This window comes from Phyllobates terribilis, unplaced genomic scaffold (assembly GCF_046119375.1).
Source record: "Phyllobates terribilis strain yellow unplaced genomic scaffold, ASM4611937v1 Scaffold_11__3_contigs__length_659146591, whole genome shotgun sequence".
NCBI lineage: Eukaryota > Metazoa > Chordata > Amphibia > Anura > Dendrobatidae > Phyllobates > Phyllobates terribilis.
This window is the reverse complement of record NW_027362771.1, coordinates 116,585,862-116,610,247: the sequence shown is the minus strand read 5'-3', so window position 1 is coordinate 116,610,247 and position 24,386 is coordinate 116,585,862. Positions and strand designations below refer to the sequence as shown.

Below are 24,386 nucleotides of genomic sequence, written 5' to 3'. Positions count from 1 at the left end.
TGAACGTGGACTACGGCTACTGCTGTGGGAACGTGGACTACGGCTACTGCTGTGTGAACGTGGACTACGGCTAATGCTATGTGAACATGGACTACGGCTACTGCTGTGAGAACGTGGACTACGGCTACTGCTGTGTGAACGTGGACTACGGCTAATGCTGTGTGAACGTGGACTACGGCTACTGCTGTGTGAACGTGGACTATGGCTAATGCTGTGAGAACAAGGACTACAGCTAATGCTGTGTGAACATGGACTACGGCTACTGCTGTGAGAACGTGGACTACGGCTACTGCTGTGAGAACGTGGACTACGGCTACTGCTGTGAGAACGTGGACTACGGCTACTGCTGTGTGAACATGGACTACGGCTAATGCTATGTGAACATGGACTACGGCTACTGCTGTGAGAACGTGGACTACGGCTACTGCTGTGTGAACGTGGACTACGGCTAATGCTGTGTGAACGTGGACTACGGCTACTGCTGTGTGAACGTGGACTACGGCTACTGCTGTGTGAACGTGGACTACGGCTACTGCTGTGAGAACGTGGACTACGGCTAATGCTGTGTGAACGTGGACTACGGCTAATGCTGTGTGAACGTGGACTATGGCTACTGCTGTGTGAACATGGACTACGGCTAATGCTGTGAGAACAAGGACTACGGCTAATGCTGTGAGAACAAGGACTACGGCTAATGCTGTGAGAACAAGGACTACGGCTAATGCTGTGTGAACATGGACTACGGCTACTGCTGTGAGAACGTGGACTACGGCTACTGCTGTGTGAACGTGGACTACGGCTAATGCTGTGTGAACGTGGACTACGGCTACTGCTGTGAGAACAAGGATTACGGCTAACGCTGTGTGAACATGGACTACGGCTAACGCCGTGAGAACAAGGACTACGGCTAACGCTGTGTGAACATGGACTACGGCTAACGCCGTGAGAACAAGGACTACGGCTAACGCCGTGTGAACAAGGACTACGGCTACTGCTGTGTGAACATGGACTATGGCTAATGCTGTGAGAACGTGGACTACGGCTACTGCTGTGTGAACGTGGACTACGGCTAACGCTGTGTGAACAAGGACTATGGCTAACGCTGTGTGAACAAGGACTATGGCTAATGCTGTGTGAACAAGGACTACGGCTAATGCTGTGTGAACAAGGACTACGGCTACTGCTGTGAGAACGTGGACTACGGCTAATGCTGTGTGAACAAGGACTACGGCTAATGCTGTGTGAACAAGGACTATGGCTAATGCTGTGTGAACAAGGACTATGTCTAATGCTGTATGAACGTGGACTACGGCTACTGCTGTGAGAACGTGGACTACGGCTAATGCTGTGTGAACGTGGACTACGGCTACTGCTGTGAGAACAAGGACTACGGCAAGCTGTGTGAACATGGACTACGGCTACTGCTGTGAGCCTGTAACTAGCGCCTCACAAAACCTGCCTCTATAGAGACCGGAGGGAGGAGGGTTACATGGACGATCAGCCATGAGAGGCGGGAGGAGGCCGCACTATTAGAACAGCGCATATTTACAGGAAGTGTGGACGTGGTGTAATGAAAGCGGGAGGACAGCCCGATTTATAGGAAGAGCTCACATAGGGGAGGAATTGAAGACAACTGGAAGAGCTGCGGCTGCCGACGTCTGGTTGGAGTCTGCGCAGTAGGAGGAGTGGAGGGTGTGTTACTTCCCCACTGGAACAGCAGGCCTGGAGTTGGAGCAGAGGGAGGGGAGCACGAGTCCCGGAAGCGCCGCTCCGCGCTGGGACTGGTTCTTTCGCAGCCATTTTCTGTCCAACCAAACAGCCGATTCGTGCAGGGAGCCAACCAGGGCCGCACTGGAGGTTTGTGCCTGGCTTCGGCCAATGATCGCTAACCGATTCTCCCTGTAGCTCAAATGATATGTCCGGAGCCGGCAGTGCTTGTGCCGCCCGCCTAACTAAAGTGCCCGAGTATTAGGGAGGCAACGGGAAGCGGCGGCCGGGCATGGCTCCCTTTGTTAGCTAGCAGCGCCGCGCTGTGTGATGGCAGCTCCGGGCATACGGCGCACATCCCGTGCAGTGCTCGGCGGTGCGGGTGGCCCGGGCTCCGGGGAAGGAGCGGGCAATGGCCGGGGTGCTGGGCTGGGAACGGTGCGGGAGGAGGGGGCACAGCACACTGCAGCCTCCATTGTGTGATCCCGGGGCTGGAGGCGGATGGTGCCCAGTGCACAGCTCAGTGCTGGCCGCTCCTCCGCCGGGTACTGGGCTCTGGCCCGGGAGCCGTCACCGCTGCGTGATGTGTGTAACATGTGTACCCTAATATGTACATACGGGGGGGCCTCTGTAATATGTGTACATACATATGACCTCTGTAATATGTGTACATGCCTGTAACCTGTGTTTTATATGTACATGTGTGCTGTTTGATACATGCATGGCATCTTTGTGTATACACTGAGTATGCACGAATGTACATACAAACATGAATCCTGTGTCTGTACACATCCATAGAGGTTTTGTTCATACTCTATATACGGAGCCTGTGTACTCATCCATAGAATACTCCTACAAACATGGAGCCTGTGGACGGACGCTGCATACATACACACATACATGGAGCCTGTGGACGGACGCTACATACATACATACAGTACAGACCACAAGTTTGGACACACCTCATTTAAAGATTTTTCTGTATTTTCATGACTATGAAAATTGTACATTCACACTGAAGGCATCAAAACTATGAATTAACACATGTGGAATTATATACTTAACAAAAAAGTGTGAAACAACTGAAAATATGTCTTATATTCTAGGTTCTTCAAAGTAGCCACCTTTGGCTTTGATGACTGCTTTGCACACTCTTGGCATTCTCTTGATGAGCTTCAAGAGGTAGTCACCGGAAATGGTTTTCACTTCACAGGTGTGCCCTGTCAGGGTTAATAAGTGGGATTTCTTGCCTTATAAATGGGGTTGGGACCATCAGTTGTGTTGTGCAGAAGTCAGGTGGATACACAGCTGATAGTCCTACTGAATAGACTGTTAGCTGCTTTTTTCTTGCCATAATAAAAATTCTAAGTAAAGAAAAACGAGTGGCCATCATTACTTTAAGAAATGAAGGTCAGTCAGTGCGAAAAATTTGGAAAACTTTGAACGTGTCCCCAAGTGCATGTTTGGGCTAAAGAACAAAAGGAATGGACATTAGACCAGTGGAAATCTGTGCTTTGGTCTGAGGAGTCCAAATTTGAGATCTTTGGTTCCAACCACCGTGTCTTTGTGCGACGCAGAAAAGGTGAACGGATGGACTCTACATGCCTGGTTCCCATCGTGAAACATGGAGGAGGAGGTGTGATGGTGTGGGGGAGCTTTGCTGGTGACACTGTTGGGGATTTATTCAAAATTGAAGGCATACTGAACCAGCATGGCTACCACAGCATCTTGCAGCGGCATGCTATTCCATCCGGTTTGCGTTTAGTTGGACCATCACTTTATTTTTCAACAGGACAATGACCCCAAACACACCTCCAGGCTGTGTAAGGGCTATTTGACCAAGGAGGAGAGTGATGGGGTGCTACGCCAGATGACCTGGCCTCCACAGTCACCAGACCTGAACCCAATCGAGATGGTTTGGGGTGAGCTGGACCGCAGAGTGAAGGCAAAAGGGCCAACAAGTGCTAAGCATCTCTGGGAACTCCTTCAAAATTGTTGGAAGACCATTTCCGGTGACTACCTCTTGAAGCTCATCAAGAGAATGCCAAGAGTGTGCAAAGCAGTCATCAAAGCAAAAGGTGGCTACTTTGAAGAACCTAGAATATAAGACATATTTTCAATTGTTTCACACTTGTTTAAGTATATAATTCCACATTTGTTAATTCATAGTTTTGATGCCTTCAGTGTGAATGTACAATTTTCATAGTCATGAAAATACAGAAAAATCTTTAAATGAAAAGGTGTGTCCAAACTTTTGGTCTGTACATACATGGAGCCTGTGTACGGACCTCTACCTACCTACATACATACATACATGGAGCCTGTGTACGTACACTACACCCATCTATGGAGCCTGTGTACATACACTACATTGTTAACACTTGTATTGACTTGTTCTGTAAATGTTTTTTGGGGGTGGTTTTTAGCTTTTTTGTTTTTTTTTTATAGACTTTTCCATATATTTTACTTCCCTTAAGCCATGAATAACATGCTAGTTTTTTGTGTATGTTTGTGTTTTTTGTTTTTTAAAGTGAAAACTCTGAAAAACTCTCAAACGTCATCCGGGCTGTTAACTCCAATTGTAAAACATGGGACATCTGCCTAGCAGAAAACGCCTAAAGAATTGACAGGTCACTTCTTTTTAAACTCTTGGCTTTTTTGAAAGCCTCAAGAATTTTAAAAGAAGTTCAGTAGCCTTAAAATATGACAAGTTATTTACCATAGAAACGTACTGGAGGATTTTTGTGCATTTTGTCTGACTGTTTTACATCGCGGTCCCACTAAAAACAAATAACCTAGTGTGAACATACCAGCTATATATAGCTTTCCAAATATCCTTTTTTAGAATTGTGGAGCCTAAAACTAGATCCCATATTCTAGATGTGGCCTCACAAGTGATTTATAGAGGGATAATAATACATTGGGGTCACAGGATTTTCTCTCATTTTATACACCCTAAAATTTAGTTTGCTTTTGCATCTGCTGCCTGACATTGAGTACTGCTGCTCAGCTTACTTGTAACCAGAATACCCAAGTCCTTCTGTTCTTTAGTCCCGAGTGTACTCCCATTTATTGTATATGAAGTAAGACTATTACTCCAGCCTAGGTGCATTATTCTACATTTATCAACATTAAAGGGAACCTGTCACCAGGTTTACCCTATATGAGATACGGCCACCACCTTTTAGCCCTGATATACAGAATTATATAATAATGTATATATGCCCCCGATCCCGCCTGCAAGAAAAGAAAAACACCTTTTCTAATACTCACCTGCGGGGCAGTAAGGTCTGATTGGTGTCGCTGGTCCTGGTCTGGCGCCTCCCTTCTTCTTTCAATGCCTTCCTCCTGCGCTTCGTATGGATGACGCGTGCTACGCCATCCACAAAGTGTTCCCTGGCATCGCGCTCCTGCGCAGGTGTACTTCTCTTCTCTAACCAGGGCAGAGCAAAGTACTGCAGTGCGCATGTGCGGGAAAAGGTCAAAGAGCCCCGTGTGTTGATGACTTAGGATGCTTCATCCACACGAAGAACGGAAGGAGGACGACATCGCAAGAAGAGAGGAGACACCAGACCAGGACCAGCGACACCCATCGAATCGCCCCTCAGGTGAATATAATAAAAGGTGTTTTTCTCTTGTTGCAGGCCGGATCGGGGGCATTCAGTAGTGTTCAAATTAATAGCAATCCTATATAACTAACCAGATTATTTACTGTTTTTGGTATAAATTATATTACCACATGTCAAACAATTTACCAGTTGGTGCAGTAGATTCTAAGAAAACCATCAGACTCAGCATTCATGATCTGCATGTTTTTGTGTCTGTGTATTTGAATAATTAATTGAAAGGGGATGTGTTCAAAATAATAGCAGTGTGGAGTTCAATTAGTGAGGTCAATCATTCTGTGAAGAAACAGGTGTGAATCAGGTGAACTTTATTTAAGGGTGAAGCCAGCACATGTTATACATGCATTTCTCCTTGAAAGCCTGAGAAATATGGGTCATTCGAGACATTGTTCAGAAGAACAGCATACTTTGATTAAAAAGTTGATTGGAGAGGGTAAAACGTATAAAGAAGTGCAGACAATGATAGGCTGTTCAACTAAAATGATCTCCAATGCCTTAAAATGGAAGCAAAACCAGAGAGACGTGGAAGAAAACGGAAGACTACCATTCAAATGATTCGAAGAATAGCCAGAATGGCAAAGGGCTCAGCCAATGATCAGCTCCAGGATGATCAAAGAAAGTCTCAAGTTACCTGTGAGTACTGTGACAGTTAGAAGACGCCTGTGTGAAGCTAATCTCTTAGCAAGAAGTCCCAGCAAAGTCCCACTGTTAAAAAAAAAAAAAAAAAAAAAAAAAAAAAAAAAAGACATGTACTGAAGCAGATACAATTTGCCAACGAAAACATCAACTGGCTTAAAGAGTAATGGAGAAACATTTTGTGGACTGATGAAAGTAAAATTGTTCTTTTTGGGTCCAAGGGCCGCAGTCAGCTCGTCAGATGACCCCCAAACTCTCCATTCAAGCCACAGTACACTCTGAAGACAGTGAAGCATGGTGGTGCAAGCCTCATTATATGGGCATGTTTCTCTTACTATGGTGTACTATTTACCACATACCAGGGGTCATGGACCAGTTTGCATATATTAAAATACTTGAAGAGGTCATGTTGCCTTACGCTGAAGAGGACATGCCCTTGAAATGGGTATTTCAACAAGACAATGACCCTAAACACACCAGTAAACAAGCAAAATCTTGATTCTAGTCCAACAAAATTGAGGTTATGGAATGGCCAACCCAATCCCTGGACCTTAATCCATTAGAACACTTGTTGGGTGACGTCAAAAATGCAGTTTCTGAGGCAAAGCCAACACATTCCAAAGAATTGTGGGATGTAGTCAAAGACTCCTGGGCTGGAATAACAGTTGACAGGTGCCAGAAGTTGGTTGACTCTATGCAACATAGAAGCAGTTCTAAAAAATCTGTGGGTATACAACTAAATATTAGGTTAGTGATTCATGGGAATGCTAAATCCTCAAAAAAATGAATACATATTGTGAGTTTGTAAAGACAAATGCAGACACTGTTATTTTTTAGAACAACCCAATGTTAATTTTTTGTTTTCTGTAAAGTACCGTATTTTTCGGACTATAAGATGCACCTCAAATTTTGGGATGGAATATAGAAAAAAATATATTTTTCTAAGATGGGATTCCGTCTCATAGTCTTTAATAGGTACAGTATTTTATTGAGAACAAGCAGGAATTCAAACAAACTGTTGGGTCAGTTTTATGAAAAGATAATAAATTTTATTCAATGTAATATAAATATACAACATAGGAACAGATCATATAAAAGGTTTGGGATGAAAAGAATACTGAAATGGCACTATAGAAGAAGTAATAGAATATCCATCACAGTAAAGAAATTACAGAGACGCTCTGGGTCCCATGCATATAAGTAAGGTTTCCTAATAGTTATAATAGGCCATGGAATACACTGAGATGTTGCTAATGGTTGAGTTTATAGTTAATCCAAAAAAGTTATGTGCAACCTGGTTCTATCTCTGTATGTCCCAATAAAAGCTTAGAGACAATATATGGCATAGGAATTACCTTGTGTCATGATGTAGGGTAGAACGGAGTACGCTTGGGACCCGTGCGCTGGCTTTTCATCCCAAACCTTTTATATGATCTGTTCCTATGTTGTATATTTATATTGCATTGAATAAAATTCATTATCTTTTCATAAAACTGACCCCACAGTTTGTTTGAATTCCTGCTTGTTCTCAATGAAATATAGTAATAATAGATCACCAGTCCGGTGACATAGATCTGGGAATTCTTTGTTCTTCAGTTCTTTACTAAATTTGGGATTGATTTCACTTTTTAAGTGATATCTTTATAGGTTTATAGTTACAGTATTTTACCTGGGGGGCGGTGGAGCAAGGGTCACGAGGCAGGGTCCTTCAGGAATCCTGTGCTCTGCAAGCAGGGAGTTGCGGTGGAGCAGGATTGCAGGTCCCTCCGTTCCCTCCCTCAGGAACCTGGTGGCTGGGGCCTGGCTGAGGCCTGGTGCATTGTTGGGGGTCGGGGCCTGGCTGAGGGCCGGGGCCCGTGTTTGGCGATCGGGGCCTGCCTGAGGACCGGGGTCTGGCTGCATGCTGCCGAGGCCGGCCTGGGGACCGGTGGTGGTGGTGGCGGCAGCAGCAAAGGAGGAGGAGGTGAGATGCTGGGGGCCAGTGCGGGTTGGACTGGATGCGGGCAGTGTCTGGCTGCGGGCCGGGGCTGGTGAGCAGCGCAGGTTTCCGGTGTGCGCGGCCATCTTCCTGAAGCTGTGATCTACAGGAAAATGGCTGTCCGAGCTACAAGTCAGCGCATGCGCCGGCTCGGGCGGCCATTTTCCTGTGGATTACAGCTTCAGGAAGATGGCCGAGCACACCAGAAACCTGCGCCGCTCCCCGACCCGCAGCCAGACACCCACTGCATCTCACCTCCTCCTTTGCCACTACCACTGCCGGGTACTTGAAGGAGGGAGGCCCCGCGATCCCGCTCCACCACCGCAGGTACACAACGTTCGAACCATAAGACGCACCCCCCATTTTCCTCCCAAATTTGGGAGGGGGGAGGGGGGGGGAGTGCGTCTTATGGTCCAAAAAAATACAGTAATTACAAATTATACATTTCTCCATGTTTTGAATTGGGAAAAAAAGTGTGCAATGTTTCCAATGCATGGAAATAAAAACTAGTATAAAGATCGTGTGCTTTAGGCTATGTGCCCACGATGCAGAAATGCTGCATATTTTTTACGCTTCTCCCTGGCAGGAAAAACTCATGCGGTTTTCCCGCCAGGTAGAAGTGTTTGTGAAGCGTCTTTGCATGCATTTCTGCATGCGGGTTATCAAGCGCTTTTCCAAGCAATTTTTAGCGTCACTTGGAAAAGTGCTTGACAACTTGTTCACACTATATAAATCCATGCAGCCAGCATGGATTTATAGTAGTGTGACCAAGTTAGTTAAAAAAAGGAATAAGAATGGTGAAAAATAAAAAAAAAAATAAAGTTTATACTCACCTTCCGATGTCTTCCCGGTGTTTTGTCTGCTCCTTCCAGTGCCTTGCACTGCTCGCGGTGGTGTGAAGGACCTTCACAACAACGCGAACATTGCAAGACACTGGACGGAGCGGACAAAACACCGGGAAGACATCGGAAGGTGAGTATAAACTTTATTTTTTATTTTAAATTCTTTTTTTTTACAGTTTCTATGGTACCCAGGTCTGGATGGAGTCTCCTCTCCTCCAGACTTGGGTACCATCCGCACATTGAAACGCATATAATCCGTGAGTACAAATGTACTGACACGGATTATATGCGTCTCAATGCAAGTCAATGGCAGCGATTACGCCGCGCTTCCGCAAAATTAATGGACATGCTGCAGATTTTTGAGCGCAGCATAAACGCTGCGGAAAAAAACGCAGCATGGGCATTGAAAGTGCGGCTTGTCATTGGGGACCATGGGGGGCGGATTACCAAGCGTTTTTGAAGCGTTTATGCTGCGGAAATTCCGCAGCATAAACGCTTGAAAAACGCATCATGGGCACACAGCCTTACTCATGTTTTTAAAACAAACTGCTATTATTTTGAAGACTACTCTATATACAGCATATTAGACTGCTGTATATCAGGGATGAAAGGTGGTGGCCGTATCTCATATGGGGCAAACCTGGTGACATGTTCCCTTTAAAGCTCATCTGCCATATGTTTACTCGTACAAGCATCTAGATCATTCTTAATATTATACAGTCATGCAGAGCATTTCTCCAAATCTTTATTCCAACTGTTGCTGTATTACATTGAATTTGTGATCAAAGTTACTTTTTCTGTCTTGCCCTTTCCACTCTTTGTGCTCGTTGTAAGTGTTGTCTATATGGTCAATCACTAGTTACAGAGAACATGCTATGCGCTATAGCTCTCCGGAGCCGGCTTGCCATGTCTACGAATATGAGATCAGTTGTGACCTCTTTACTTTAGAGATCTGAGCAGCATGAATTAGTAGTTATCTAAAGATCATGTTTCCATTTTCAGATGGACGGTGATAACTCTACAACAGACACGTCCCAGTTAGGAATTTCTGCTGATTACATTGGCGGGAGCCACTATGTAATACAGCCCCATGATGGTAAGTCTGGAAACCATGCTGTCTGTATCTTGCTTCTTGACTTTTAGAATTGATTGTGATAAATATAAATGCTCTATCCTAAAAGCAGGGCTGTGGAGTTGGAGTTGGTGTCCATTTTGGTGAAGTTTGAGTCAGTATAAAATGAACAGACTTCGACTCCTAAAATATATAAGTTGAGTACAGTAGTACAATGCAGGATGTGCTGTAAATGTTTTCATAAGAATTTGGGAAAGTTATGAAATGTTCTATAAATGTCTATTCCTGATCTAAGGATCTCGGCTTTTAGTTGAGATGAATCTGTGCAGCACTTTATGTACATGCTCAGTAGTGAGGCAGGGCTGTGGAGTCGGATTAAGGGAAATTGAGGAGTCTGAGGTTTGGTTTACCGACTCCACAGCCCTGTAGTTTGCAACAGTTTCCTGAACAGTTTTTTATTATACAGTACCCATTGAAGCTGATGGGTGTCCATCAGTTGTGCATGCCTTTTTGATAAAAATTTTTCTTCTTACTCTACAAAATCTGCATCAAGACTGGCGTACAAAAAAGCCAGTCTTGGTAAATAATCCCCATTGTGTATTATGAAAAGGATAGCCGTCTGAGAATTCAATTCTGCGTGATTGACTGATATATACAATTCACTTGCTGTAACCAGATTACACAGACTTAAGTTCTCAGATAATGCAAAGAAAGAATAGTATGTAACATGTATATGTAATTTATGTAATTTCCCTTCATTGACTTGGAAACTGGTGTAGAAAATATATTGAAAAATTGTTTAATTTTACAATGACTTTTATTTCTAAAACTGTAATATCCATTTAATTCTGTATTACTATTACTATCCTAGAATGATACTAATTCAGCTTACTCTTGTTTTATCTGTTTCAGGAGATACAGAAGACAGTTTAAATGATCTAGATGACACAAATGGCTCAAAAGAAAGTTTCAGAGAGCAAGATATTTACCTACCTATTGCCAATGTGGCAAGGATAATGAAAAACGCCATACCACAAACAGGAAAAGTAATGTCTATAGATCCCACTTTTTTTATCTTCCACACGGCCTCATTTTTCTCCTCCGGTCTATACCATGTTTCTTTTTTTTCTTTTTCTAATGGGTTCCTAACTTTGGTCTACGAAATAAATTTACAACTAGATTTACTTGCAAGGTTGTAGTTTTATACTTTGCCAATATAATTTCTAGACTGGCAGCTTCTAGCAGAATGTTGGTTTTTGATATTTAAAATAGCCTTTTTAGACAATATACAGAGGTAGTGGTCAGTTCGCCTCTAGTACATGGCTACGGTGTGGATGCCAGGCTGCCAAGTCAGGACATTTGCACCTGGTGTCAAGTGGTACAGAATAAATTAGCATAAATTGATTACCTATTGTTAATGACCATGCAGTTATGCAGAACATGATCCATTATGTTTGTTTTTTACCTAAAGTAACATTATTTTTTCGGATTTCCTAAACTGAATACATAATTGGATATTCCATTGCCAATTTACAACAAATGAAAGCACCAAGCTGAATATGTATATTGTGCCTGAATGTCTGACCCAGAAGCCAAGTGTCAGTCACATGTTTCTGATACTGGTACCATTAAGTGGTGATACATAATGGTGTTTTGGGGCATAGAACCGCTTGTACTTTGCGATTCATTGGTTAGGTTATGCTTCATTCACACTAGCATGTCTTAAGTTTATAATGGAGCCATGATGGCTCTACTGGATACAGATGTTCCTGACGAAACCTATTCATTTACAATGGGGTCAGTAAAAGTGGTATTCTCATCTCCGAGATGCTATTCCAATATGTAGTAGGTGTAGAAATAATATTAGCAAATACCTGCGATTAGAAATGTAGTATAGTTCTTCTGATTCACTATGTCGCTTACCCTATGTGCAGGGAATTGCAGTAGCTTAGGTATCCATGGTTACGACCACTCATATAGGGTTAGTTAGTTGTTAGTGGTCGTAACCATGGATACCTAAGCTACTGCAATGCCCTGCACATAAGGTAAGCGACATATCGAATCGGAAGAACTATACTACATTTCTAATCACAGGTATTTGCTAATATTATTACACCTACTACATATTGGATAGAATCTTGAAGATGAGAATACCCCTTTAAGTTTCTCTGAAGGTTCTGCTATTTCAGGTTGTATGAGTATTACTGAAGACTATAACCACCTTTCTTCTGGAAAGTCCATAACACAAATGTAATAGAGTTCAAAATGTTAGACTATCCAGTGCCTTTTCCTTCTGCCTCATGACGTAAGAATCACTATGGACATGGCATCCATTGGCCTTTTGCACGTATGACAAATACCATGCACCTGAATTAGAAAGACACGCGCACCCAATACTTGGCAAGCATCAATTGAACACCAAGTCAGTAGTACCTCTAATTTACACTCACAGAAGCGAGAGTCGCTGGATAACCCCTTTAAAATGATGGTCTATCTTTAGGCTAGACCATCAGTTTTAAAGAATATAATAACCCGCTTAACATTTTTCTGTAGTTAATCTTCATTGGAGATTCACAGCGACCTCCCAATCTGACATAAGCGTGAATAATTAGGAAATTTACATGGCTCCTTCTTTTTCGATAACTGTGCGACTGATCGCTGATTCTCAGGCTTCTTTTTTCCCTCCTAAAATGGTGCTTGGTGAAACACCTTCTCACAGAATAAAAAGGAGGGCATCGGGTAAAGTTACTCACTCCTTCAATAGCGTTACTTTTTTTTTTATGTACAAATGGAAGGTCAGATTAAAGGGAACAGGACAACCAATTCATGCTACCCGAACCACTGGCAGCATGATTCGGACTCCAGCTCTGTCATACTGGTATGCATGTTTTAATCTGAAACACTGCAGCATTTCAGAGCAGACATACGTTTAAAAGCTGACCATGGACCATGCTGCTCAGGTGTCTATTCTTAGAGGCTGGTCCCTGGCCGCTTCACCACACCCTGTTATCTTTGAGTGACGAGCCTTTCCTTACTTGTATGTTAGTATAGGGAGAGACCTGTCAGTCAAGAGGAGCAGGGTGGGGAAGAGTCACCAGGGTAGTCACCTGGGTGGCATCCCTTGCTTTTAAATGTATGTTTTTCCTGAAACGCCACAACATACCTGCCTGAAATAACGGAGCCAGTGTCCGATTCATACTGCTCGGGATTCGTGTAGCATGAAGTAGCTGTCAGGTTCCCTTTAATTATATGCTCTAAAACTGTGCACAAAACTCCTCCTGTCTACTTCTTATCATACAGGACTTTATCCACGCTTTTGTGTTCTCTTGAAGTAGCAGATAGAGGAAACTGGTCATATTGAAATAACCCTTTCTTCTTTTTCTTAGATAGCGAAAGATGCCAAGGAGTGTGTACAAGAATGTGTGAGCGAGTTCATTAGCTTTATAACGTCCGAAGCAAGTGAGAGGTGTCATCAAGAGAAGCGGAAGACCATCAATGGAGAAGACATTCTCTTTGCCATGTCAACCTTAGGATTTGATAGTTATGTTGAACCACTGAAGTTATACCTTCAAAAATTCAGAGAGGTTGGTACTGTCCTAGCAGGGGAGAAAGCACTTTTTGTCTGACTCCTGTAAAATCTCTTGCAACTAAAACAGGTGGCTCGTTTATGGTCAAGTAGACAGATGCGGTAGGCCTATTTAATGCATGGGAACAGGTGGTTCTCTTGCTGCATAGTGCTTCCTAACAGGCGCTCCATTTGCTGACGTAACTTGTAAGGCATGCAGATTGCTGCCAGCATCCGTGTTTATTCTGTCATCAAAGTAAGGTGGTTCAATTGACAACACATATGATCCACAAAGGAATAATTTAGTCAGTCAAGTAGATTTCCTCCATAAGAGAGAGAATTAGGCTATGGTGATGCGAAATTGAAAAAATTCCACATCCTCACCTACTGGACCCGGATTACTCTGTACTGCTAAAGCTGTCTCCTCATAGTCTCCTGGCTTCCACTTCCAACAGGGGACGTCAGGTAACTGCAGCTAATCAGCAGTCATGGTGACCTGACGGTCCCTGCTAGCAAAGGAAGCTAGGAAGACTGGTGGGGGACATCATGCAATAACACTTGTCATAATGGAGGCCATTATAGACAGAATCAGAGCATAGACAGAATCAGTGGACACTATTATCATAGCCCTTGTACATTACCAAAATTTGCCATCACTGACCACTCATCCATTGAGAGTTGAATTTGTCTCTTGAATGTCCCCTTATGCCCAAAACTGCAATATTAGAAACTACTCTAAATGCTGCTCTATTATTATTCTGCTATTGCAGAAAGATTAATTTCATTATTTCTGGTTTTAAAAGGCAATGAAAGGTGAGAAGGGCATTGGCGGGACCGTAACAACAGCCGATGGCCTTGGGGAGGAACTCACAGACGAATCCTTCAGTAAGTACATGAGCAATAATGATATATACATAACTGAGCAAGGCCTCTACTATGTAGGGCCTAGAAATATATGTTGGGACACGGGGCCTGATTCTTCAAAGCTTTTATGTCAGAATTCTGGCATAAAAGCTTTGAAGAATCGCAAAACGGCAGCCTTGTTCATCCTAACGCTAGGATTTCCCCTGAACAAGTGATCATTGCTGCGGATAACTCCTCCACTTCAGCAAGCGCACTAATGCATATTAGAGCTGCTGCAGCTAAGAAATTGGAGCAAAACTCCTGGATGCTTCGCATGGTTCCACGCCGGACCTCTCTGCCTGCGGACAGATTCTTCTTCCCAACCTTATTCTCGTCAATGGTCCTCTTGCTCCTCTACAAACATTGACCAGAAATTTGCCCAGATTCTGTCAGCCGTCAACAACTGTTAAGCTATGTTGGTAACTAAAGTGGACAATCTCTGGCAGGACTTTGTGATTCTCAAATATGACTTACCGAAAATTAGGGGGCGCACATCAGAGGCAGAGCACAGAATCTCGGATGTAGAGAATATTCAGAGTCCTATTCCTGCTCAAATTGCAGAATTAAAGAAACAAATTAATGCTTCTAGTGAAAGAGCGGATGATTTTGAAAATCAGCTCAAGAGAAATAACATCGGGATAGTGGGCCTGCTGGAGAAAACAGAAGGGGCTGATGCCGTATCCTTCATTGAAAACTGGTTTGAAAGATCAGCTGGGTGCACAAGTCTTTCTCACTTTTCTTTATCATTGATGGAGTACATAGAGTTCCCACATAATCAGGCCCTCCTAGTAGCCCTACTAGGTCATTATTGGCCGGACTATTGCATTACCGTCACACAGATGCCATTCTCAGGGCTATCTGCCTTAAGGGTGAGGTGCTGTACAACAACAATCGGGTCTCCTTTTAGCCAGATTTCTCAGTTGCTGTCCGTAAACCACATACTAAGTTTGCTGAAGTCCGCTGCAAGAGACTGCGTATAAATACTGTATGTTATTCCCTGCAAAGCTAAGAGTAGTGGATGGGAAATCTACCCGTTTCTTAACATCTCCTGCCAATGCGGCGCTGTGGGTTGAAGCTGCCCCTCATACTCAACACGAGATTGGCTGAGGGGAAAAAAGATCCCACCATTCCGGCTTCTTTACCTATGGTTGTGTGGACTCTTGGACGTTATAAAGAGCTCCAGTGGGTGTACTCATCAGGTCTATCTTACCAAATCCTAACTGCTTTAACCTTATTTCAGCACGTATTTGTTCTCATATTTGCTGAAAGACTGTAGTTCTTCAGATAGTTAGTGTTTAGGGTGTAGGTCTACACTGTTTAGTGTTAGACAGAGTAAAGCAGGAATAATGTTGTTACTTGTTGGGGAATGTTATTTTTTATAATTACTAGTGTTGAGCGAACGTGCTCGGATAACTTGTTATCCGAGCATGCGCGGTCTTATTCGAGTTTCTTCAGTGTGCTCTGCTAATGTTTGTCTCCTTTTTGGCTGCATGTTTTGCTGCTGTAAACAGATGGAACACATATGGGGATTGCCTGTTTTTAGTCTACCACCACAAAACATACTGCCGCAGGGACTCAAACATATTAGCAGAGCACGCCAAAGATACTCCGATAAGACCGAGCATGCTCGGATAGCCCGTTATCCGAGCACATTCGTGCAACACTAATAATTCCACATGGTTTTCTGTATGGTATCATGTGTGTTGCTTGTGTGTTTGGTGGTTGCTTCGGGCTCTGATCCTCTCCCAATTTTTTTCCTTTCTTTCACTCTGACTGTGGTAATCTCTGGGTCAGACACATTTTCAATGTTTTGAGGTGACGACTCTTATTGTGCTGAGCTGGAATGTGAGAGGGCTTAATTTCAAATTTAAAAGAGCCATTGTAATGGATTTTGTTAATAAACAAACACGTGCCACATATAATTTGCTTACAGTAGACACATCTAACAGGCCAGAAGATTCTAGCCCTAAAAAAAGCCTGGATTGCTAGAGGTTACCATGCCACTTGCTCTAACTATTCACGGGGGGAGTGGGGGTCTCTGTTCTTGTGACCATATGCCTCCCAATTCAAATTACTCATGTTGCATGTAGTGTTGAGCGAGTATGTTCTGTCCGAGTACGCTCGGGCTGAGCTCCGAGTATTTACAGCTGCTCGGTGATCAGGTTGAATCACTCCCGTGTCCATGATTTGCAACTGTTTGACAGCTTTATTACATGTGAGGAATGTGTAAAATAAAACTGTCAAAAAGTTGCAAATCATGCACACGGGAGTGATTCAAGCACATCACCGAGCAGCTTTAAATACTCGGAGCTCGGCCAGAGCGTACTCGGCGAAAGGGTTAATAGAACATACTCGCTCAACACTAGTTGCATGTGATCATTATGAAAGGTCTGTTATGGTACACTGCACACTAGGTAATTTTTCTTTTTTACTGGTTAACATTTATATGCCCCCACCTTTTGACTTAGCTTTTTTTGGAATTGATTTCTTAAAAGATTGTGTCATTTCTGGTTAGCCCTATATTATGCGTGGGTGACTTTAATGCAGTTCCTGATGCAACTATAGACCATACAGGTGGTCCGGACACAGCTTATATACACTTAACGGAACTATGGCGTTAGAAGTATGCTGAAAAACAGGTGTTTTCATATTCTTCAACAATAAGTCCTTTTCCAGAATAGATCTAGCCTATGCATCTCCTGACCTTTTACCTTTCAGTTTAAGATGCTAGTTATATGCCTACTGGAATTTCTGATCTTTCCTCATTAGTACTTAAAGTGAGGATTTGTCCCCCAAATAGTTATAAAATCTGGTGTATCCATCCTTCTGGTGGTTTCTGAGGCAGTTTAAGCTGCATATGTTGATTTCTGGGCTCGCAATACGGATCACCCAAACCTATTAGTCACATGGGATGCCAAAAAGGCAACAATTAGATGGTCGTTTATTTCTGGTGCTCCTGGGCATAGACGTGTTTTTAAAGCACTACTCCAGCATTTTTTTCATTGCATCGCTGGAGTGGTGCTTGAAATGTAAGTCTCCTGCCCCCTGACATATACTGACCTTCCGCTGCCTTCATCGGTGTGAAATTATTGATTTACTTATCTCATTGTGAGCGGCCTCCTGTATCCATTCCGTGTATCAGGAATACAATTGGGAAATTGCATACCGACCCGCATGTGATTGAGATTTTTCAGGACTTTTATCAAGATTTGTACACTTCTAAATGTGACATGTATCCCAGGTTGTAAACTCCTTTCTATCCGGTCTTCCCCTTTGGTGCTTGTCCCATAAGCAATCAGAGGCACTAGATGCCCCCATTAGTGAAGAGGAGGTAGAGGATGCTATTAAACCACTACCTTCTGGGAAAACTCCTGGAACCCATGGTTTGGTCGGAGATTGATACAAGACTTATTGTGATTTGGTTAAACATCATTTGTTTCAGCTCTGAGACAATTTTTAAGCAAGAGGACTCTGAGGTAGGGCGCTGGTAGTGGTCTTACTGAAGTCAGGGAACGGCCCCCAGATTCTTATTGCCCTATTTCGTTACTTAACACTGATATTAAAATTCTAGCTAACATTTTTGCTTTGAGATTGAGTCAGGTACTATCATCATTAATAAATCCTGACCAAACTGGATTAGTTCCAGGTAAAGCGACAGACCTCAACATTCAACGGTCAACTCCCGGTTTAGTTATGTCCTTGGATGTATGTAAAGGTTTTGGCTCTGTCGAATGGCAATATTTGCACTCATTACTGTCACCCTGGTGAATCGTGGACCCACTGCGCAACGGGCTGGGCTTAGCCACGCCTCTTCAGGGTAAGCGGCTACCTGGTTTTCACTTGAACCCCTGACGGCGGAGTTGGGCTTGAGTTTCAGGTAGCCCCCAAGTACTACTTCAGGACCGTCCCCTGTACTGCGGCAGCTGACCCCGATTGCAGACACGGACTCCGAGTCCAAGGCAGGACCAGATACTGATGTTGGGTTCAGGCATTGCGGATTCTAAATTACTAGACAGGACGGACACAGTTGCTAGTTCAGACAGTGTGAATTCTGAATTAGCAGACAGGATGAACACTGGTGCCGATTCAGACTGTGCTTATACCGGTACAGGTTTTTGACAGGATGGTAACGAGTTCAGGTACTGATTCAGACTAGGTAGGTTTAGGAAGGCAGAACTGGTTCAGATTCTGAGTAACTAGACAGGAACAGGGACCTGACAACGGACTTGGCAGCTTGCAGACTAACTAAACACTACTGTTGCTCAGGCACATCCCTTCATCGGAGGGTGCCTTAAATACTTAATACCACCCAGGTATTAGCTTTGGGCATTTCCAGGAGTGCGCTCTGCCCCTTTAAGAGGCAGGAAACCAAGGCAGGGGAGGCAGACTCAAGCAAGACAACCACGATCCAAAGCCCACATTTCATAGTATAAAAATATTTTTAAATCCATTAAAAGTTTCAAACACAGATAGTTGGTGCACAAATGGTGCGGATAACATACAGTGTGTATAAAAAAAAAAAAAAAAAAAAAAAAGCATCACGATATGGGACATGCAAGACCCATATTGTCGAGCCCAAATCGGGCTAAATAGCCATATACATTAAATACTGAGTACATTAGCAGGTATGGCCTGCAATCATTAGTCCCATTTAAGGCTATATAGCCATATATATTAAACACAAAGTATATCACAAACAGTGTACACTGCGATCATTAGTAAAGAGCTTGTATAAATGTTGGTGCAAGGTATAAGTTATTGACCGCTTTGATTTAATCCTCACCTTCCACATTTATATTCTTTATCTGATGTGGTCCCCTGAGCGAGGTATGGTGTCAAATTCTCCTTTCATATTTTCTCAGATACTTATGAATTACTTACATTTTGAAGCTTTCCTGATACCGCTAAGTTCCTATACATACAACTCTGTCACGTAGTGCGTGCACAGTTTGGGAAAGCGCCAGTGTCCCTAGGCTTTTCCAAATTGGAGGAGCTCTTGGGGACCTGATTTACCTAAACCTCTCACACAAGCAAATACTCTTCTCCAATCATCTGTTGTCAGGCATTATGATGAGGCTTATGTGAAATGGGTGGCGGATATACCAGACTTGACTAGAGAAATGACGAGAGGTGGAACATACATTTTATTCTTCATTGGTGAGTGCTGGTGACTTGTTTGATCCAGACAAAAAATTTTAAACCGAGTTTACTACACTCTGGAAAACTTGAGGAAGTTTGGGATGGCTCTGGATTTGTGTTTCATTGTCAGGCGGCTGTGGGCTCCTTTCTGCACTCAATTTAGTTCTGTCCAAAAACTCTTCAATTCTGTTCTGAGCTACTTCTGCTACATCTGTTTCTTCATGAACACTTTGTATTCCCTAGGGTATTGTCCCCTATAGTGTGCCTGCTGGGTATTATAGATGGATGAGTTTATTGATGGGTCCTACAATAGACTATTATTTTTTTTTTTTTAGAGTTCTGTTTTTCTGTGCTAGAAAAAATAATTATAAGGTCCTGGAAATCCACGGATGTTCCGTGTATGATGCACTGGCTGCAATTAGTCAATAAATATATTCCACTATATAAAGTCCTCTATACAAATAGGAGATGTGCTTATACGTTTGAGAAGGTATGGGGACAGAGGTTAGCAATAGCAGACACTGTCCAGTAGGATTCCCAGCAGAGCCTTCTGTATATTTAGTCTGCATAAGGTGTTAATTAATGACCCTTCTGTGGAGGTAGGATGGGCATGGGGACCGGTATGATTGTGTGTTGTGTATAAGGTTGTAAGTGTATGTATATGACTCTTTAGTTGTTGTTTGTTAATATTTTCATTATCTTTAAAAAAAGAAAAGAAAATTAAAGCCTTTAAAAAAAAAAAAAAAAAAAAAAAAAAAAAAAAAAAAGGGCCGGCAAGTGCATGGATCTCTGTAAACCCCATTTTAGGGTCTGTGTTACCACCACAAAACATGGAGTCCCGGCTGTTGTACCAAGCGTAACTTGGACCAGCACTGTGTGGGAAATTCTCTCCATGACATTGCCTTGTGAAATCGCACAACCCATGCAGATCCGATTTGGTTTATCATGTTCACATAACGGGAGCTTGAACATGATTTGTGAGATGTTTATTCCTGCCTTAATGTGTCCTTTTTACTTTTGTAGCAGGTCAGTTACCAGCTGGTTTAATAACTACAGATGGACAGCAGCCAAATGTTATGGTCTATACAACTTCATATCAACAGGTATGGTTCAGGAGCTGCCTATAGAGAATTTTGGCTTCTCTTTGCACTTATGGAAAAATGAATGTAGGATTTGATAACATTTTTATGGAAATACTATTAACCCCAAATTGATACACAATTTCCCTTGTGGCAGCGATCATTCTAATCAATAGAACAATCAATTCTAGAATAAATCAATATGTATTGTTTTTTTGTTGGTAGGTATAACTAGTCTAAATAAAGTGGAAAAGGTGATTAAAAATATTAGCACAGCTCTCGTCTAGAGTCCTCTTTGGCAGCTGGACCAGGGCAATATCTGCACTCAAATGCCAGAATTCTGGGTGCCTCTTGCGATTTTTAGGATGCTTTTACTTATACCAAGATGTCACTGGTGCAGCTGCCACAGTGTACTGAACTGGACACTGGAGTAGAGTATTGCAAAGTTTTAAGTAATTGTTACATTATTTTATTTTACTATATATAAGGGCTCTTTAACACGTCCGTGTGTCCAGTACGTGTGGTCTCAGTTTCCACACGTACCGGAGACACTGACAAAATGAATGAGTCTCCGCACATGTCAGTGTTTTTCCACTGACCCATTCAAGCCAATGGGTCCGTGTAAACATGTACCACACACGAATGCCATCCGTGTAACACGTACTGGTGTTTGGGAATCAGTGTACAGTTAGCACTGTTCCCAAGCACTGGGTGCTGAACGCTGCCCTCATCATAGTCCCCTGCCGGCGCTGCAATCGGCACCAGCAGGTGATAATGGTGAGTAGTATTCTGCTCCCCATGTCTCCACCTGTAAAAATAAGAATAAAATAAAAAAATCCATATACTCACCTGTCCGAAGTGTCCTCCGCTGTAAACAATTCGACCACTCAGCAGAGGAGCCAGGGAGAATGACTCCTGCAGCGAGTGGGCCATGGAGCTGTGCTTAGCGAGCGGTGTCCTGTCACTCACTGAGCGCAGCTCTGGAGCTCGCTTACTGCAGGAGTCATTCTCCCCAGCAAATCTGCTGAGTGGTCGCATGGATTACAGCGAGGGACACTTAGGACAGGTGAGTATATGGATTTTTTTTATTTTATACTTCTTTTTGCAGGTGAAGATGCTGAGCAGACTACGGATGTCATCATTATCACATGCTAATCGCAGCGCCGGCAGGGGACTATTATGATGGCAGCATTCGGCGCTTGGGAACAGTGCTAACTGTGCCGCTGATTCCCAAACCGCCAGTACATGTGCACCTGGTGCGGCACACTGGTGCCCACGGATATCTCCGGTACGGGTTTTTCCAGAACCGGAAATATCTGGACCTGTGAAACCGGCCAAAGGGTGGTTTCATACGTCCGGATATTTCCGGTACCGGCAAAACTCGTACCAGAGCTGTCCGTGTGCACCAGTGCCGCATCAGGAGCACACGTACCGGCGTTTGGGAATCAGTGGTACAGTTACCGCTGTTCCCAAGTGCCAGGTGCTGAACGCGGCCCTCATCTTTGTCCCTTGTTCGCACTGTGATCAGCACGAGCAAGGGACAATGTTGAGAGTAGTAGTCTGCTCCCACAGTCTCCATGTGTAAAAAAAATAAGAATAAAATAATAAAATCCTTGTACTTCTCCTGTCCGGAGAGGTCCCTCTCTGTAATCCATGCTACTGGTGGCGCTGGGGAGAATGAGCCACTCCAGCGAGCGGTCCCGGTGCTGCGCTGAACTCGCGAGCGGTGTCCTGTCACTCGGTGAGCTCCGCTCGCTGGAGCGACTAATTCTCTACGGCTCCTCGGTGTCAGAGGATTACAGTGGTGGACATCTCTAGACAGGTGAGTATAAGGATTTTTTATTTTATTCTTATTTTTACACATGGACACTGCGGGAGCAGACTACTATTTTCAACATTGTCCCTTGCTCGAGCTGAGCACAGCGCGAGCAAGGGACTATCATGAGGACCGCATTCAGCACATGGCGCTTGGAAACAGCGCTAACTGTACACTGATTCCCAGGCACCGGTAAGTGTCACATGGGTAACATCCGTGTATCATCAGTGTGTGTTCAGCGTGAGACATTTTGCAGACCGTGCAGCGTGTAAAAAAACGGACATGTCATCTTGTTTTGCCCACGGACACACAGTCCGTGGAAACACACTGACATGTGCGCAGACCCATAGATTTGAATGGGTCTACGTGTGTCAGGGTCTCCAGTACTTGTGGAAACTGTCACCATACGTACCGGACGCACTGCTAAGCGCATTTAGGGCTCTTTCATAAGTCAATGTATTCATTTTTGTCGTTGATCACTAAACATTTACACTTGCTTTCTTTAACCATAGATATCCGGTGTTCAACAGATCCAGTTCTCCTGATTTTAAATTGCCTATATTATCTGCAAACATGAGTCAGGAAGAAAGCTATACATATGTGAATGCTATGTGGAATTGCATTGGAGTGAGAGTTTTTTTTTTTTTTTTTTCATTTTAATTTAATTTTTGTATATTGAGTTGCTGTAATGTAGCTTCCTTGGGCATGTGATAGAGGGTGATTAAACACCACCTTTTGTGGTTCCTTTTTCCCCCTTTCATAGATTTTAAGTATTTGGTTTTAAAACATTTAGAGGTGAGGTTTTGTTTTTGTACAAGAGTTGTTCTTCTGACTCCTGTATGCATTGTAAATTAATGATTTATTACTGTCTGAGATTTGTAGACAGTTTCTTATTTTCATATTGAATCATGTAACTTCTTTTGTAAATCAAATAAAGAAAATTACATAACTTGTGATGGGAGTTTTTTTTTCTCTACAGCAGGGATGTCAAACTCAAATACACAGAGGGCCAAAATTAAAACCTTGGACAAGGTTGCGGGCCAGCCTTGATATTTATTAAAATATATGATCTCCACTTGGTCCTCCATACAGTATAGCGGGCCCAACATGGTCCTCCATACAGTATAGTGGGCCCCACATTAAAATAAATAAAATACCTAATTCGCTGCTCTTGTTTCGGCAGGGAGCACTCAGAAACTCTTCATTGCTCAGCACAGCGGGCACGAAATAGTGACGTCATCGCACCCGCTGCGCTGAGACGCCAGATGCACAAGGAGAATGATGGGGGAGGGAGCAGACGGCTTCCCTCTACCATCGTTGCTTTCAATTATATCGACATCCATCATGCCGATACATTTGAAAGGTGTCACATGCCAAATGTAATCACCCTGCAGGCCAGATTTGCCCATGGGCCAGAGCTTGACGCGTGTGCCCCACAGTAAGGGTCTGTTCACACAAACCGATCAGCAGCACCAAATGACTGCCGATCAGTAAATATTTGCCAGTCGGCGGCGATTTAATAGCCTTATACAATCAGATTGCACTTCAGATGTGCAGTGAACAATCTGCAATAGATTATTCAGTATGCATAGGCTAACATTGTTCTAATTAGCGCAAGTCTTGTTTATACAATATGCTGTCCTGTGGAGAAAAATGAGTTGTTTTTTTTTTAAAGCAAGCTTAAAAGTCATTTCACCTGACGAACGAGCGTTTTTGCTTGTTTATCGGATGATCGGCAGTGAGACAGGGTAGGTTTGCAAATGTACTCTACACACCGCCATCAATATTTTTGCATTGTCTAATCAAATTTCATCCCACTACACTAGCTTACTAGCTTTACACTTGTGAAATTTAGTGGAAAAATAGTATCACATCGACTTGTATAAAAGTACCAAGTAGCTGTAAATATCCAACCTCTACATTCACTTATGAGTTGGTGTGAATTGATTGGGCCGACCTGGCCATAACTGTAATCTGTGGCCATTGTATGGGAACCATGAGCGAAGCCTCTTACCGGATTAGC

The 24,386-nt window shown here is 43.3% G+C and overlaps 1 protein-coding gene across 2 annotated transcripts; it reads left to right on the top strand.

Annotated features, from left to right (window-relative positions):
* The first annotated feature begins 1,700 nt into the window (after positions 1-1,700).
* NFYB (nuclear transcription factor Y subunit beta) lies at positions 1,701-23,312 on the top strand. 2 transcript variants are annotated; one of them, XM_073651547.1, is made up of 7 exons: positions 1,701-1,857; positions 9,792-9,885; positions 10,774-10,907; positions 13,248-13,445; positions 14,230-14,311; positions 20,492-20,571; positions 22,876-23,312. In XM_073651547.1, exons 2-7 carry the CDS (start codon positions 9,792-9,794, stop codon positions 22,906-22,908), a joined length of 621 nt encoding a protein of 206 aa, XP_073507648.1. In that variant the 5' UTR covers positions 1,701-1,857; the 3' UTR covers positions 22,909-23,312. The 2 variants fall into 2 exon arrangements, with proteins under 2 accessions (XP_073507648.1, XP_073507647.1); XM_073651546.1 differs by lacking the exon at positions 1,701-1,857 and adding an exon at positions 2,150-2,292.
* The last annotated feature ends 1,074 nt before the right edge of the window (positions 23,313-24,386 follow it).